We start from the raw sequence: 17896 nt of genomic DNA, 5'->3' as shown, positions 1-17896 counted from the left end.
AATAGCTGGGACCACAGGCATGCATCACTATGCTCCGCCCATACTTTACAAAACTTCTAAGAAAGTTTGCACTTATAGATGAGTGACTTCTGGTGGTTTCCTAGCTCCATGAACCAGTGGTGCTTTCCACTGATTTGTACTATAGCCCCCAAAACACCACATTGGTTCATGATATTTCTAATACTACATTTTAATATCATACTTTCACCATTCTCAGCAGTATGTTTTGAATGAAGAATTTTCAAAAACATGGTCTTCGACTAGTTTTAGAAAGTGATAAATATTGAAGAAAAGGGGAAGGTAGTAGCTCCATTTGAGATGAATTAAAAAACGAACCTACTCTCTTAAAGAAGAGTAACAGAAAGCCAGAGAGTTTTAATGACACTATTTTATTTCGCTTTTGCTTTTCTTTTCTACAAAAGCTCACTTTTTAGTAAATGTTTTAACTACAGCCTTCATTTTAGTTCTTATTTCAAGCGCAACAATTTATTGAGAACCTCTAATTCTAGGTCTCTACACAGGATTTCATAATTCTCCTTTCAGCAACTCTATGGGATAGACACAACAAATAACCTAGTAAATGGCACAGATTTGTATTAGGTCTCCAAAGCCTAGGGTTTTGGCACATGGTCATGCAGACTCCCACCATCTTTGTTCTCCAGCTTTACCCAGTGAAACTCCTCTGCTGGGCCGTAGACATGTTAGAGGTGAAGGTTTGTGTTCAAATAATGCTTTGCAGTTTGTTTCAAGAAAGTCCATGTTTCATGAGCCTGCAACAGAGGTAAACACAAGTATGGAAAACACATACTGCTTTGGTGATTCTGATTATCATGCAGATCTTCCTAAAAGGGGAGAAATATGATGGAAGAATTATATCCAATAGCGTGTAATTTTCATACTTTCAGTGATCTGTTTGTGGCTTTTTCATGATGCTTGGGCTAGAACCCAGGGCCTCATGCATACTCACAAGCCCTCTGCCACTGAGCTACATCCCCGTCCTTTTTATTTTAAGACAAGGTTTGGCTGGTTGCCCAGACTGGCTCGGAATTTGTGATCCTTCTGCCTCAACCTCCTGAGATGCTCGGATTGCAGTATGCATCACTGCACTGCTATCTATTTGTTTTATGCTCAAATGTGTTGTAGCACTTGTGGGGCTACAGTATGGACCGATATGGGAGTCTTGTTACAGAATCTGTCTGTTGATTACAGAACTATTCTACAATCACAGGCAGGAGTGTGCTTGAAAATTTCAACGTTCCATAAAGAAGACACAGTCTGCCAGCCTCTGTAATTATTTAATTTGCCAAATAAACAAATGTCTTGTTTCAATACTTCTAAATGATGCCTGTTGGAGGAAAACAGGCATAAAACTAGATGTGATATTCAAGCTGGTGGTTTTCATCAGCAAATGCTAAGCAGAAACAAGATCATCCTGGTAGAGCAGTTAAGACCCAGCCATGCGAGTAAGGATAGGACTGAGGCTACATGAAAACGAGAACATTCAACGTTTTATAACCTTATACAGCCCTCATGCCTGGTGATGGTGACAGCCTGATATACATGGAGAAAGAATAAATAAGTGAATGAGAATTAATGAAATGATTTGTGGTATAGACTTTCCCCCTTTAAATTGTTAAGTTGTAATAGAGAAATTGCGAGCAATTAAAATCCTCAGATAATTTAGCAATTTCATTTGGCTCAGAGTTTCCATGTTTTCTTCCATCAGAAAAGTACACGTGAGATAAAACTGGCTAATGCAAGTTTCTTCTTTATTTCTCTTGCAGTGGGAATGCAAATGAATAGGAAAATGTACAAAAGCCAAACAAATGAAGGAACAACATAAAAGACCTGGAGAATTATCACAGGGGAAAATTACCCACTGTACAACTGAGAGTAAATGACAATGGACCCACTATCCATTTATCCATCTAGGCAAACATGCAATCATTTATTAAGCCTTGATTGCATAACAGTCATTTTACTAGATCCAAAGGATAATTACCCTCATTGATAAGACATAGACATTACCTTTATAATCTAGATAGGGAAGTTGCATCATGAAAGAAATAATTCCAAAATTTCGAGAGCTATTCACAAAAGAGAGGGACAATTACTTCCTTGAAAAGAATGGGAAGACTTCAAAGAGGAGAGCACACTTGAGCTTGTTTTTTAAGCAAGAGATGGCATGTATTAAATAAGAGCCACTTTAGGAAAAGAAAAGAGTATATAGCCCAGAACAGTTAGAGAGAAAAAAACGAGCCCAGGCTAGCAGTATGCTACCATCAGCTGATGCCCTGCCAATTTTAAAAGATAAATGGGGAAGGATGATTTGTTTCAAAGAGAAGTACCTGATGAGCCAGTGTGATTCCCCACCCATTGGAACTGTAATCTGGGTCCCAGTAATCTTGCAAGTATACATGTCTTTTGAGACGTAGGAACTGGTTTGCTGGGTCCTCCAACAAAAATGGCGCTCCCAATGCTCCTGCAATTCAGAGTCCAAGAGCATCACATCTTTTAGGGCAATAGTTTACATTTTGGTGTTTCCTCTTAATGAGACACAGCTGTGGTCTTTGGAAGTCTGGGTGCCTCAGAAAGAAATTCTGGAAAAATTAAGTCCTGAAGGAGATGGTTACTCCTTTGCCCTTTGTCACTATTACAATGTCACAAATCCAACCTGCATGTAGTTCAGTGCAGAAGCCAGCACAGTGTGGTGGATGAAGAAGGATTTCAGAGTTTCTTTACATGCATGGGAGCCTACAGGCCTGGATTAAAGTTCAAGCTTTATCTGTTCCTTCTGCACCCTTAATTTTTGAAAGTTGCTTGATTACTCTGAGGTTTAGTGTTCTCATGTGTAAAGGGGTGTAATGATAACAACACACCCAAGATTGCTATGAGGACTGGATAAATTAAAGAATATAGGCTATCAGTTTGAAATAAGCCAGCTAACAAATCTTATTCTTGCTTCTCTGGCCCTCTAATATAGATTGTATCCTTCAATTTGAAATAGACTGTTTCCAAACCTGACTCTGTGGTTTAAATTTTTAATATTCATAGAGCCCTCATTAAATCAAACAAGTTTATTATTTTGTATCTTCTTCCTACCTAGAATTACTGGGGGAGGAATAATAATTTTTGAAACCAAGACTTTCTTAGGGATCCTGAAATTTTAACTGTGTATATTGTATTTTCATTCCTAAGTAACACAGAATACTGTTCAAAATCATAATCCGAGTCAATAATGTTCTCATAATTGCTTCTTACCTATATATGGCAACAATACAATCTATTTTTTATTTGTGATATAGAAGCATCCATTGCAAAATATAATTATAAGTAATATTACATTAGGTATCCTACAGCCTTATAATTAACAGGTTTTGTCGACCAATTCTCCATACAGACAAGCATTATATGAACTATATAAAACTCCTGTTTATAAGGCAGAAAGTTTAGTTGGGATCAAAGGTCAAAGATAAAAAACAGAATAAAGCAACACATGATTTGGTTGTATAGGAAGACCAGGGAAGACATTATTGAGCATCAAGCAGGTGTTTTGGCACGGGCAGGTGTTTTCACGGTCAAGGAAGTTGCTGAACCTTTTTCTTGAAGGGAATATTAGATTTAGTTGGATGGGAGAAGAGGCCACATTATTTATTATAAGCTGGAGGAATGATGTGAGCAAAAGAATTGGTAATCTTTAAGATCAATATCTGGAAATAATGGTGATAGGTGCTAGATAGAAAAGTTTTAAATGTGAACATTTAACTTCAAACTATATTAGTGACAGATGCCATAAGTAATACTGCTCTGGTGCTATCAACCAGCATGTCTGCAGAAGCCATCCTCTAGGGTGACTCCCAAAGATCACTGCCTCGTATCCTTGTGCAGCCTTTCTTTCATGTAACAGGGCTACCCTGTGTCACCATAGGACACTGCTGAAATGAAGGAGTATGATTTTGGGGGCTAGGATGTAAGAAAACATTACAGCTTCCATCTTTCCCTGACTTGGTTCATCAGCTCTAAATCAGATGTTGTGTTCTGAAGAGACTCAAGCAGCCCTGAGAGAGACAGGCTCACAGGACAAAAGAAATAAAGCTTTCCACCCACAATTATGTAAGTGAGCCACAGTGGAACCTCATGCTTTTGCTCCAGTTAGATGACTGTAGCCCCCATGGACATCTTCACTGTAACATCATAAAAAAAAAAACCCTGAGCCAGAACCACAGAAATAAGCCACTCCTAAATACTTGACCTTGAAACTGAAATCATAAATGTTCATCATTTTAAGGTGTTAAGAATTGAGGAAAATAGTTATGCAATAGTACATCATAGTTACAATGCATTTTAAGCATTTACTAATGCCAAGGTAAATTGCTAATCATCAGGGTTGGATCTAGAGTGAGGCAAGTGAGGCCCTTAGGGGTACAAAATCCTAAAAGAAACTCATGGGGTTATGCACATTTTGTGCTCTAAGCCCCTCAATTTTCTTACTCCTCACTCTGATAATCATTGCATGGAAATACAAACAAAAAATAATCCTTACCAAGCACTACTGCATGGAAAGATAGGCAATAAATTGCTGATGTCATCAAGGAGCTCACATTACAAAGTTCATGGACAATTAGATCCTCCATAGTGGAGGTGATTAATTCTGATTTTGACATGGAGGTTCATGCAGAAATTGATTTTGAGTTGGGCGTCAGTGGATACACACAGTCTCAATGTCCAGGGGGAAGGCTGTGGAAGCAGAGTGTGTTTCAGGCTAAAAGGGACTGGAGACCCAAGGCTCAGAAGAGTCACTTGAGATCAGGTTCAGGGACTCTCACTTTGCCAATATGTTTAAAATGTTGGGCTGTGGGACAGACCCAGTGAGAGTGTTGGAGAGTTGAAGCTCCAGCCAGAAGGGTTTTTACTGTCATACTAAGGAGCTTACATGTTATTCTGCAAATATTTAATGATTATTTCTGAACAAGAAGATGATAGGGCCAGATCCAAGAGTTTGAAAACACTTTTATTGTGATAATATTATCTAAAACATATGTAACATAAGAATTATCACTTAACTTTTGTTGAATGACTAATTCAGTGGTATTAAGTACATTTACAATATTGTATATCCATCACCACTGTCCACCTCCAGAACCATTTCATCATCCCAAACAAAAACTCTGTACTCTTTAAACAGTAACCTTGTATTCCCTTCGAAGTGCTGGGTAACCACGATTCTCCTTTCTGTTTCTGTGAATCTCTATTCTAGGTACCTCAAATCAGTGGACTCATACAAGATTGGTTCACTTAGCATAATGTCCTTAAGGTTCATCCGTGTTGTGAGAGAGGCAGCATTCCATTCCTTTTTAAGGCTGGATAATGTGTTGTATGTCTGTATCACATTGGGTTCATCCACTCAGTTTCACTCTGAAAGATCCTTTTGCCAGCGATGTGGAGGACAGATGGGTAGAGAGCAGAGTGAGGGACACAAGGTTGGAGACTCTTCCAATGACTCTCAATGAGAGATGCTTAATGAGGTAAGTGACAGCAGGGACGGGAAGACAGGATTGATTTGATGAAAATTCAAAGGAATTTTCATCTATTTGCCTGGTATGAGCAAACCAGCACTGGAAGTTTCTGTTTTACCTGAGAGATGCTAATAGGCAACTTCTCAGAATTCTTTTTTTTTTCTTTTTGTAAAAAAAAGGGGAGGTGGTGTTAGTCACAGTGTTACCATATCTATGTGTGATCCTATTTCCAAACAAAGAGAGTAGCTATGTGAAGTCAATTCAGTACTGTCAATAATTAATAAATATTTGTGAATAAATGAGGCTTACGATATAATTTCCAGGTAGAAAAAGAAGCTGTAGTAATGGCTTGCCATAGTGTTATTTGGAATCACCCCAAAGTAAAACCTATACTCCACTACAATTATTCTGGTGTATGGTACAATCACTATGAAAAAAAGTACTAGTATGTAAATCTTGGCAAAGAAAGATGCTTTAAAATCGTGCCATGATTGTTTTAAGCTCTAATAATTCTGTCTTTCGTAAATCTTCTATCTTTTGCTCATGGAAAATATTTCACTGATATAATCTTCTCTCTATCTCTCTCAAAGGTAAAACTCCTACTTCAGCATTATAGGTCCAACAGGCATCCAATAAATATTAATTGATGGTGATAATAACATCACCCAGGAGAGAGACAGAAAGTAGTATTTATTATCTTACATTACAAATGAGAAAATCGACACACAGGGATGAAATGACTCACTCAAGGTCACATAGTAAGTCAGTGGCAGGATTGGAAATAAAATGCAAGTCAGATAGAAGGGCATGCTATTATCCTCTCTGCTTGAGAAATTTCTCCACCCTTTTTCATTTTGCCTAATCAACCTTGAAAGTTAGTGAGAACAAGACCAGGGTTTTGAGTTTGTGAATCTATATAATACTTCTAGGGCTTGAAAACTCAAACCTGAGTTTTATTGCTTTGTTGGTTTTTAACTAGGTATTTTTTTAAAACATAGTCAATATCAGCTAGGTTAATGCCTTTTTATAAAGTTTATGATCATAAGCCATGGAAAATATCTTTCTCTTTTTCTTTCCAACTCCCTGCACAACCTCTTTCTCTTCCTCTTGCATCAGTCCATTTTAATAGGAGTTGTCAATGTTCTTTCTAAACATTTCAGAAATATCTTCAGTGGAAAATTCTGTACAGTAAAAATAATGCAGTCACATCAGAGTACGGAGCTATTCAGAGTCACAATTCCCCAGGTAAGCCAAGAAGATCCAAGTCTTTTTCTGGCCCTGCTAGCGCTTAGCTAGTTCACTGAGCCACTTCTTCTTTCTGCACCTGCCTTTCTGTTGTCAAAAGAGGCAGAATTGCATTCTCTCTAAGATCTCTTCTTGATTAATTGTTTTGAACTGGAATGTATTTATGACAAATAGGTGATTAACCAGAAACTCTCTTCTCTGCATGTTATCATGTTAGTTGCATACCAGCAAATAGAATAAGCTAAGTGGGCACTCTTCCTACAGACAGAAATAAGCAAAGGAGAGTCCAGAATAGACCTTGCCAATAATGAAAGCAAAACAAAGGAAAACGTATTCACATTATGAACAAAGGGCTGAGTGCCCATCCCAAGCTGATGAAGAACCTGTGAATCCTGGAAAGGGCACCTTTAGAAATGGGAAGACACCTAATACTAGCATACTAGCATCACCCAGGAGGGCTGCAAAAGTCTTTAAACTTAATGGTAAAGAAAAGACCGAATATTCTATATACTTATGATGAAAATGATACTTGCAGTAGGAGCCACTGCACTAAAAAGACCAGAAAGCCTAATGTGAAACTTCATGTACAGAATTAAAGGCTCTGATAGTAAATTCTGCTTTCTTTCACACACAGGCACTACACTTAAAGTAAATCTCGGGTTCCTTTTCACTCCTTTGCATACCCTGTCCCAGGAAAGGGCAGTGCCTCATTCAACGGATAAATCTGAGAAGCATAACTTGGTATGTCTAATTCAGCTCTTGCTTTTTCCTCTTGAGTGAGCTGCCCTCAGAGGACATTGTCTCTTCTGTTTCTGCAATCAACAATTGGATATTAAGTTTGCCAAATTTGGATTCAAATCATCCAGCCCTTTATGCACTTTGACTAAGCTACGTCTTCCAAATTAGCTTTTCTCAGTAGAAAGGAAATAGATTGCCTTGTACAGTCAGCTTTGGTTCATTTCTCAGTTTGTTAAGAACCAGGAAAATGAAGAGGAGTGTTATATACTGGAATGAGGGGTAGCTTAGAGAATTCAACAATTGGTTGTCTCAGAGATTCACTAAGAAACAGAGGGAAATTAAAAAAAAAAAAAAAAAATGAGCTCAGACCAGAGTACTTTAGCCAGTGGGAACTTGTCATCCCTGGACAGCCATGACTGTGAATTACTTCTCTCATGTAACTTTGACACTTATATGTCTTTGAAATAAATGAGATGGATTTAGTAGGGGCAGAAGACATATAGCATCTGCCAGACCTACAGGATAGGTCTACCTCTCGCTACTTCCACTGGGCTCTGGGTGATACTGATATTTGTGGTGCTGATACCTTGTAGTGGAGATGGAGGATAAGCCCCATAGTTCTCCTCAAGTTAAAAAATACTAAGGTACAGGATATCAGAAGTAAAACACTGAGCCTTCAGTAAAAGTGTTTAAGGAATGATTCTTTTTGCTATTTCAAATGGACAGACTCAGCACCTGCTTTTAGTATGTTTATGTCTTTAAAGAAAAAGTTGAAATACATGCCTAGGAAATCATGTACATACCTAAATTAAGAACTGAAATAAAATATATATGGTCCCTAGCAATTAAGCATAAAAGAGGATGAGGAGAAAAGGAAATACAAATGTCTTGGAATGTAAAATTTTCAAAATGTTCTGTAACTGTAGGAGACATTTTATGATAGTGTAAGAGATTAAAAGAGTCATGTTTAGTTTAATATTTTCTTAGATATAAATATTTTCTGTGTTAACCAATTTTTAAAAAATAATGAAACAGCTTATCTATTTTTATTTCTCATTCATAAAATTGGTCACTGAATCAGAAGTTTGTGTTGGAAGAAAGGATAATTGTATTTAGTACAATAGGTTCTCTCTTGTTATTTTAATGCAGATAAAAATTGGTGAGACAGAGAAAGAATGGGAGAGAAACAGTTTGGGTTATAAGAGAGAAATGTGAAGGAGAAAAGGAAGACAAGGAAAATAAGAAATGGAAGAGAAAAATCAAAAAGTCAAAGAAAGGATAAAAAATAGAAGGGAGGAAAAAAATGACAGAAGATTACAAAGGGTTAAAAACCACTTGAAAAAGAACAGGGCAGAAAGAGGAAGTAAAAAGGACAAAGAGAGTAGACTGAAAGTGACCCAAGAAACAGAAGGGAGCCCAGTTGCAGGACCAGCTTCTCCGTCCCAGTCTATTCAAGTGTCTGTTCATAGGGTACTTTGGTGACTTAACTTCCAACCCAGACATTTTTGCTTCGTTGAAGTGTAACATAAATGAGAATCACTTGAGGGTAACTTAAATCTGTTTTAAGTTCTTCTCAACACCCATGCAATGACATCAGCACTCATGCACCGCCATGCAGCTTCCCTGAATAGGCTTTGGGACCTAGCAGGATTTTTGTTAGTTTTTAATCCTGTACTCTGGGAACTTCATGACACACGGAAGGCAGCATTATATATGATGGAACAGTGACAGCTTCAGGGCCCGTGCCTGTGTGTGTAGATGGGATCCTCCTCTCCACCGCCGTGACAAATGACACCACGTGGGTAGGAAAATAGACAGTATTTCTACAACATCTGGAGCACTCGATGAATCTAGTCATGAACAATGACATTTTTCTCTGATCCAATTATTTCCCAGTTTATTCTCACTAATATTGATCTTAATTCCAACTGAGTAGATAAAATTAAGAATAAAATCTTATAAAATAAACTAAAATTATATCAGGGAATACAGACTCTCCAAGGAATTGGAGGGCTGAAGGGATGGCTAAAAGGAGTTACTCTTCTGGCTGAGGAAAAGGCAAGAGGAGGGACTGAGGTGTTGAAAGTGTCATGGGGAAGAAAATGTGAGCTTAAGAGCCCTTGTCAAAAAGCAAAACTGAATAAAAAATCCTACAAAATAAATTGGCATTAGTTACCAACTAAGTAGTGCAAAACAAGAGCTAGAACTCTGAGGGAAAAAACAGACCAAAGACAGTATGTTTATTTATTTTTTCTGTCTACAACCAGAAGATGAACCCACCCTTTATGGGTAGATGCAATTGCAGGTCAATAGTGTGGCCATGGACCCCCAAACTGCTTCATATGGGGTCAACTCCAACCGCCACATCAAGTCAGGAGAACATGGTTGCTGAGGGAAAGAAATCTATTTTTTATTTTAGCAGAGTAGAAATGAAAGCAATCTTAAAAAAATAAAATAAAAGCAAATTAGAAATAACCAAAAACATTAATTTAATTCTTAATAATGTTCAAAGATTGGTTTACTTAGTGAAATATTTTTCAAATATATTTTCTGTATTTCCTCTTTATGCTTGATTTTAATAAATGCCCTACAGATGCAAAGTGCTGAGTTTAGTACACCTCGCAGCTGTCATCGAAAGTTGTTGGTTAGGTGCTGGTGCTGCTACATTTTGTCAGATAATGTCACACAGCTCCCTAACTATTGCTCTTTTTTGGTGGAACCAAGGCTTATACTGGCTCTACTGCTTTTTCAGGAGGACATCTTGCCTGAGCTCTGATATCTTTTGCATCTCTGGCATTGCAGTGCCAGGAGGAACAGATTGTGTGGTAGAAAGGATGGTTTGCTCTCATAAGTCTTAGATGTGAAAATTTAGATATGTACACAGCATCCACCACTAGTTACTTATGTAGCTTGGTCATGTCACTTTTCTAAGCCCTCAGTTTTTTTCTTGATAAATGGGATGCATCTCACTTGTTTTCAGAATGATCCTGAGAACTGAACTAACATGTAAAGCCTCAGACACATAAAAGGAACTTAGAGTAGTACAATTAACATTTTCCAATTTTACTATACAAGGCAGTTGTTAACCTAAATGTTCAATGGTGGCGTATTAATTTATATTTTCTATTAAATTATGGCACTCGAACTTCTTCTGTGACCAGGGAATCAGTTCCAATGTATCTAAGTTATTATTTTTGAAAAAAATCAATAAGATAATTTGGGAGCCTTGTTTATAAATTCAATCACGTGAGTAAGGCCTGTCATCATTTTCAGTTTCAGCATTCCTTCAGGAAAGTGCATAATGAGACCTTCTCCCCGATGACTTTAAATCAAGTTCTAGAGAAAAGGAATTCATTAGGCAGCTAATGTGACCTGGAGAGGACTTTATTTATTTATTTACTTATTCATGGTGGTGCTGAGAATTGAACACAGGGATGCTTACCACTAAGCTATCTCCTTAGCCCCCTTTTTAAATTATTTTTTTAAGATGGGGGGGTCTCAATAAATTACCAATGCTGGTCTGGAACATGTGATCTTCCTGCCTTATCCTCCAAAGTTGCTGGGATTATAAGCATGTGCCACCACACCTGCCTTGAGAAAACCCATTTTTTAAACATTAAAATTAAACAAATTCCTTTTCTGGTTATTTTCTTGTGATGAGCAGAAGGGTTCTAGGGAAGTTCAGAGAGCAGGGTCCATTCTTGAAAGAAAAAGGGAGCCCGGCAAAGAAAGTCGATTCAAGCAATTAGTCCCTACTCTAGAGCTATTTGATTTAGAAAATGTCAGACGAACTAGTTGGGGGTGTTTGAAATGAGTCTGCTTATAAAGACTTCAGTCTCCTCAGCCTGCAAGTGGCACAGGCATCTGTCCTAAGCTCTGAAGAGCTAACCCAGCAAAGTAAATATTTCTCTGTGCTTTCTTTCTATTCCCAACTTATATTTTTACGAACTCCAACTACACAACTTAAATATGTATTTTTTTTTTAAAGTGAAGTCAGTCAAACTAGTTGTCTGGAAGTTCATGTATGCTTGTTTCTGAAAAGGGTATTATTAGAAATTAGGCATTTGCTGTTAAATGGGTGGAACTGCAGAGTGTCACGCTAAGTAAAACAAGCCAATCCCCCGAAACGAATGACCAGATGCTCTCTCTGATATGTGGATGTTAACACACAATAAGGATGAGGGGGAATAAAAGTTCATTGGGTTACACAAAGGGAAGTGAAGGGAAGGAAGGGAAGGAATAGGAAAGATGGTAGAATGAGTTGCATATAACTTTCCTATGTTCATGTATGAATACATGACCAGTGAAATTCCACATCATGTTCACCCACAAGAATGGGATTCTAATTAGAGTAAGTTATACTCCATGTATGTATAATATGTCAAAATATACTCTACTTTTAGATAAAACAACAAATTAAAAAAATAAAGTATTTTAGGTTTCCTAAGGGATTTGGCAGAAATATTTTCTTTTGTCAGATACTTCTGACCCTACAACATTGATAGGGAAATGTGGCCCAGAAGTAATGTGTCAGCTTGCAGACTTCTGCCATTGATCCCTCTGCTGCTGCATGGGTGGGGTGGTCAAGGTAAAGCATCACACCAATAGTTACAACCAGCCCATGACTAACTTCCAGTGTGCTCTCAAACACTCGCTAAAACTGAGCCAGCCTCACTTTTCTCATCTAGAAATGTGGGCTGAATCTATCATTGCATATGCCTTGGTTTAACTGCTTAGTTATAACTTAATTAAAATTTTCTAAATCATGTGCAATATTTAAACCTGACTCAAATGCAAAGTGCAATGTTGATGATTAAAATTCTTTAATAAAATTATTTCTGTGCTTAGGAATTAAGACTAATCACACACACACACACACACACACACGCACGGCTGTTGCTATCTGTGTGAGGCATGCATCAAGCAAGATCTAATTTTTTGCATAGGTCTCAAGCTTATCATAGAAGCAGAAATTTATTCTGATTTAAGCATCTTTATCAGAAATATTTATAAACTGTATAGGTTTAACTGAAAGTTAATTTATGCCTTTGTAAGTATTTTCAGTCTGTTACAAAGAAAACAAATGACCGCTCAGTTCAACTCTAATACCAACCACAGAATTACCAGGTCAATTTGGCAGCAAATCAGCTGGTCTCTGGTGCCTTCCTTGATCTGCCTCTAAAACGCCACTTCCCTGTGCTGTAGCTCAGAGAAGGTTAATGAATTCATGCTCCCAAAGTACTTTGAGGTCTCCTTATAATGGTATTCTGTATCACTGTTTCTAAAAGATATTTTAAATTTTTCTTTGTTCAGGGACACCAGAGCACTTCTTTGGAGGCAGCAATTAAATTGACTTCTTAGCAAGAGTAACGTGTTAATATGTTAATACATAATTAGGAATTAAATGATCTCACTTTCACGATTGACATTAACCTCTTCAAAGCCACAGCATAACACAATTGTTTGATCCCCTCAATGCTTTAGAATGTGTCCACGCATAAAACAGGTTTATTTCTTTTAAAAGTTAAGACAAGTAACAACCCAATAGTTGTAAAAGATACAATAAATGAAAAGGAAATGGACTTCTTACCTATAAGCAATGTAGAACACAGGACTACTTGGAGCATTTTATAGGCCATGATCCTGTTTTGGAAAGAAAAGATTTTTTATTTTAATTTAACCCAGATGAAAGTTTGAGGCATATTGGGTACTATCTAAAAGCATAAAGCATTTGCTCTGTACCTGGAGGCCCTGAAAACTGAAACAAGTCAGAGAAAGACCTTTTCTTGAGCTGGCTGTTTTATATACCTCCACCTTTTTTACCCTTTGGACTTTTTGAACTGACTTTTTATAGACTACTCTTATACGTGTCATTTACTTATTTAGTAATGTTACCACCCACATATTTTTTTTTAAAGATGGAAAAACCAGATCACTCATACATTGCTGGTGGATATTTAAAATAGTACAGACACTTTGGACAATAGTTCAGCAATTTCTTAAAAATTGAAATATGTAATCACTTTCCAGCCCAACAATTGACCCACTGGGCTTTATCTCAGGGAAATGAAAACTTATATGCACAACAATTTTATTAGTAACAAACAAAAACTGAAGATGTCATTCAACACTAAATGATAAATTTGTGGTATATCTATATTATAAATTACTATCAACAATAAAAATAATAACTATTATTTATGAATAGGACAACTTGGAAAAAAACCACAAGGGAATTACATGAGTGAAAAAGGCAAACCTAAATAGTTGTATACACCTGAGGTTCCATTTGTATTAATCTTCTTGAAAACAACACAACTATGGAAATGAAGACTGGATTAGCAGTTGCCAGGGAATAGGGATGAGGGGAAAAGGTAGATGGGTATAGTTAATAAAAGGGAATTATGAGAGATCCTGTGGTGAGGGAACTGTTCTGCATGTGGACTGTGGTGGTGCATATATGAATACAAACATGTGGTGAAATTACATAGAACTAAATGCACACATCATACACACACACATGTACATACACAAATGAGTACATGTGGAGCTGAAGTAAACTGAGTAAGACCAATAAATTATATCAATGTTGATATAATTGATATCCTGGTTGTGATATAGTGCTCTAGTTTTGCAAAATGCAGTCAATGTGGAAGGTTCAGAAAAGACACATATAATCTCTATGTATTAGGGGTTTTTGTTTTGTTTTGTTTTAAACTGGCAATTGAACCCAGGGTCATTTAACCATTGAGCTACATCCCAGGCCTATTTTGTATTTTATTTAGAGACGGGGTCTCATTGAGTTGCTTAGTGCCTTACTGGCTGGCTTTGAACTTGCAATTCTCCTGCCTCAGCCTCCCCAGCTGCTAGGATTACAGGCGTGCACCACTGTGCCTGGCTCTGTATTAGTTTTTACAAATGTGTGCAAATCTACATATCTCAAAATAAAAAGTTTACTTAAAAACAAGGAACATTTAACTGCATTGTCAAATTTGTTTGTTTCCAACAAATGCACATAATAAATAAAACTAGAACACTACTTCCATTTTTCAAATAATAGCTGTCTCAGTGACATGATGAGCAGTTAACCAAATAAGTTTACCATCTAATAAAGTTTACTCTTAATATGTGATCATAGGCAAATTGTACATCCATTATCCATCTTATTAAGATTATGCAATCTGTAATGAGTAGCTATAAAAATATAATAAAGTTTTAGTGAATAACTTTTTTGATGCCTACCTTTTAATTAGAAAGGGTGTGTGGAAACCTAGATCTAACCAGCTGGGATTTCTGCCTGCATTTACTGATGGATGAAAGGCTTGGGAAGAAAGACACTGAAAACAAGCCCAGCAAAATCCAGAAAGCCTATCCCGTGTGTTCATTTGTACAAAATTCTGGAGGCATAACTGCCATTGCCACAATTCTGTAAGCCCTCTTTGTTTTACTTTGTAGAAATGTAAACATTTTAGTTATGTGATGTACTAGAAGAATCACAGAAAAATCATGGGGAAATTAAAAAATAAATAAATAAGAACCTTTAAGGTCATAAAACCAAAGGATAATTTTTTTCTTTCCTCTACTTCCATCATTCTTCAACTTGTGGACTTCAAATGAACATTTTCTGGAGGACCAATGGGGCAGGGTTGCTTCCATATCTTTTATCTTACTTCTTTTGCAAAATGGATGGGATATATAATGTAAACAGAAAATGATAATAGCTATTCTATGAATTTTAAACACATTATCATTTAAACACATTATCATTTAAACTCATTTACTCCTCACAGCCATTCTATACAGAAGATATTAGCATTGTTTTATAGATGAGTAAATTTAGGTCAGAGATTTCCTAACTCATCTAAGGAGTGTTCAGAAATAATAGGGTGAAACTTTGCAACAGAAGTAGAAGGGCTACTTATGCATAGGGGCATAAGCCATGCAATTAGATCAATTAGGTGAATGTGACCTCAAAAGAGGCCCACAGTTGGATGTGGCCTGAGCAACTCAGCTTTGTAGGGGAGGTATAGATATAATATATAATCCTTTTTAGGCCAGAAAATGTCCTTCCTGATGAATGAAGCCTTCCTTGACCCCCAGTCAGACTGGATTGCTCTTTCTCATATCTGCATCCTGTAGTAATTAGGCCACATTTCTCGGCATCATAGTGACATATGTAAATTTCAATATTATTGAGTAGATTGCAAGCTTCCTGAGGGCTGGTATTGCATCTTACTCCTATTTGTTTGTCTTCAGTGCCTAGTACAATGGCTGTCATATATAAGCATTATAGAACACAATTGAATCAACTTGTTCAAATTAAACTAAACTGCATTAAAATGAGACAATATTTTCCTGCACTGGTCTGTCATTTCATAGCCTTATCCAGCTGGCTATAGAAAATGAGTATAAAGTATCAGGTTTGTTTTTATGTTGAGGTTTGGACTTTAAGCAATTTTCCCCAGAGATTGCCTCTTTTTATTATCTGTGAAAGAAAAAGTTTGGAATCCATGAAAATTGGCAACCTTGATTATAAAGAAATAGAAATGCTCTTTGAAATAAAATTGGAACATCTATCTTTAAAAAGCAGAAAGATCAAGTGGATGAATTAATGAAGCTCATCAATGGGAACTGTTTACAACTTTGATGCTTTGTACTTAAAAATCATTAATATGCTATGATAGACCTTGATAAGCTCTCATAGTCTCTTCCATATCAATGAAATATAAATGTTAGAAGAAAAATATGTGAAATCACATCCAATAATGTTAAAAGATTTTTTTTTAGAGAAGAAAAATAAAGGAAAGAAAAGTTTATTCACAAGGAATAAGACAATTTTTTTTTTCCTGCTTAAAGTCATGTCACTAATACAAGCAGAATCAACAAGCTGCAAAGCTTTGGAGAATGAAGCACTCATTTATAAAAGTCTGATAACAAGTGATGGAGGGCATGGTACAGACTGGCATGACACAACCGGCGTCAGCATCTGTAAGAGGTGGAGGGTCAGCCAGTGCCTTGTGGGAGGAGAACTATTAGTCCTTATTAAATGTTGCACTGAACTTTCAACTGCATTCAATCTCTTGGAAATGAGCTGGTGATAGCACTTATTCTTATGTAATTATGTGACATTCTCAAAAAGCTACTCCATGAGAACATTTTACTCTAGCACTAGTAAAGTGGTCATTTTAAAACCAATTTGACTGCAAGTACAGGTTTGCTCTGATTTTTATTCTGAGTATCCTTCAACTGAAGGAATATCCCATTCCACCTGGACTTACCAGCTGATTTTTTAGGCAGAGAATGACTCAGCAACCACTTGCTAAGAAGAAATAAGGGTTTCTATAAAGTTTCAAGCTACATGCAGACAGTAGCTCTTTAGAGAGGTACAAGATGTCAGATTCTAACCCAATTGGCATAATGCAGAAATTTTGATTTACCTTGTAGAATATGGTTTTGTCTTGGAAAGTGGGAGACAGAGATTTTGGGTTCTTTTTTGCTGTTGTTTCTTTTTAGGTCAATTTGTAAGTAAAACAAAGAACAAAGACTTGTTTGGACAAATATCAGGCATAGTCTCTCTTTCCCCTCCACTCAAGACCACTATTTTCCCTCTTACCACGGTTAATGGAGACTTCATTGCTGCTGTCACCAGCATACAGAAGCATACATCCACCAAGCATTAACTGTAGGAGCAAGACGAATTCAAGCAAACTGGCCAAACTTGTATTCATTTTTAGCATGGTTGCCTTAGGTTTGCTTTGAGATGTCATAGGTTTAATGTAATTTGGAAATGTAGTTTAAGAATTTTATAATAGACTTCCTATTTTAGCAGATGTAGGTAGCTCAGGGTCTTTGAAAGATGGAACTGGTCCAACCTGATTTCAGGAAGAGTGGGTTTCCTATTATATGGGGACTGATTGTCATCTTAAGAAGTAAGTCACCCATATTATCCAAGGTCCCCTTATCCTCCCTCACTCTCATCCATTTGCTAATTTGTACATACAACACAGAGGAGCATAAAAATGCAACGAGGAATTCGTGGTCTTATTCTGCAGTTGCTATTCATTCATTCAGCAACTACTTATTGGGCACTTCCTATGTTTCAGATACTTTTCAAAATCCATTTATTCTGAACACATTTCATGTGCATTGTTTCAAGAAATAGGGTCACGAAGAGATAATAAAATGGTTTCTAGTGTAGGAGAAAATAATTTCAAGGAAGTTTCCCATTGAGGTGAATTGGAGTTTCTCATAAAAATTCCAGGACAGGAAAGCACAGGTAAAGGTCAATACATCAATCAGGCGTTGTTTGGGACTGTCTCAGTGGCGTTTGTGAATAGTCTACCTGTGCACATTAAACATTCTTGGTGTTATTGATGTTCAATCATTTTAGTGATTTC

General features: G+C 36.9%; 1 protein-coding gene across 1 annotated transcript; it reads right to left on the bottom strand.

The window, feature by feature from the left end:
- Positions 1-664: 664 nt before the first annotated feature.
- On the bottom strand, positions 665-17236 carry C2H3orf85 (chromosome 2 C3orf85 homolog). The gene is given in 4 exon segments (XM_026395013.2): positions 665-719; positions 721-770; positions 2349-2482; positions 17113-17236. Coding segments are annotated over 4 exon segments (363 nt in total).
- Positions 17237-17896: the final 660 nt, after the last annotated feature.

The sequence above is a fragment of the Urocitellus parryii genome, chromosome 2 (assembly GCF_045843805.1).
Source record: "Urocitellus parryii isolate mUroPar1 chromosome 2, mUroPar1.hap1, whole genome shotgun sequence".
Taxonomy (NCBI): domain Eukaryota; kingdom Metazoa; phylum Chordata; class Mammalia; order Rodentia; family Sciuridae; genus Urocitellus; species Urocitellus parryii.
This window is presented reverse-complemented; position numbering and strand designations above follow the sequence as displayed.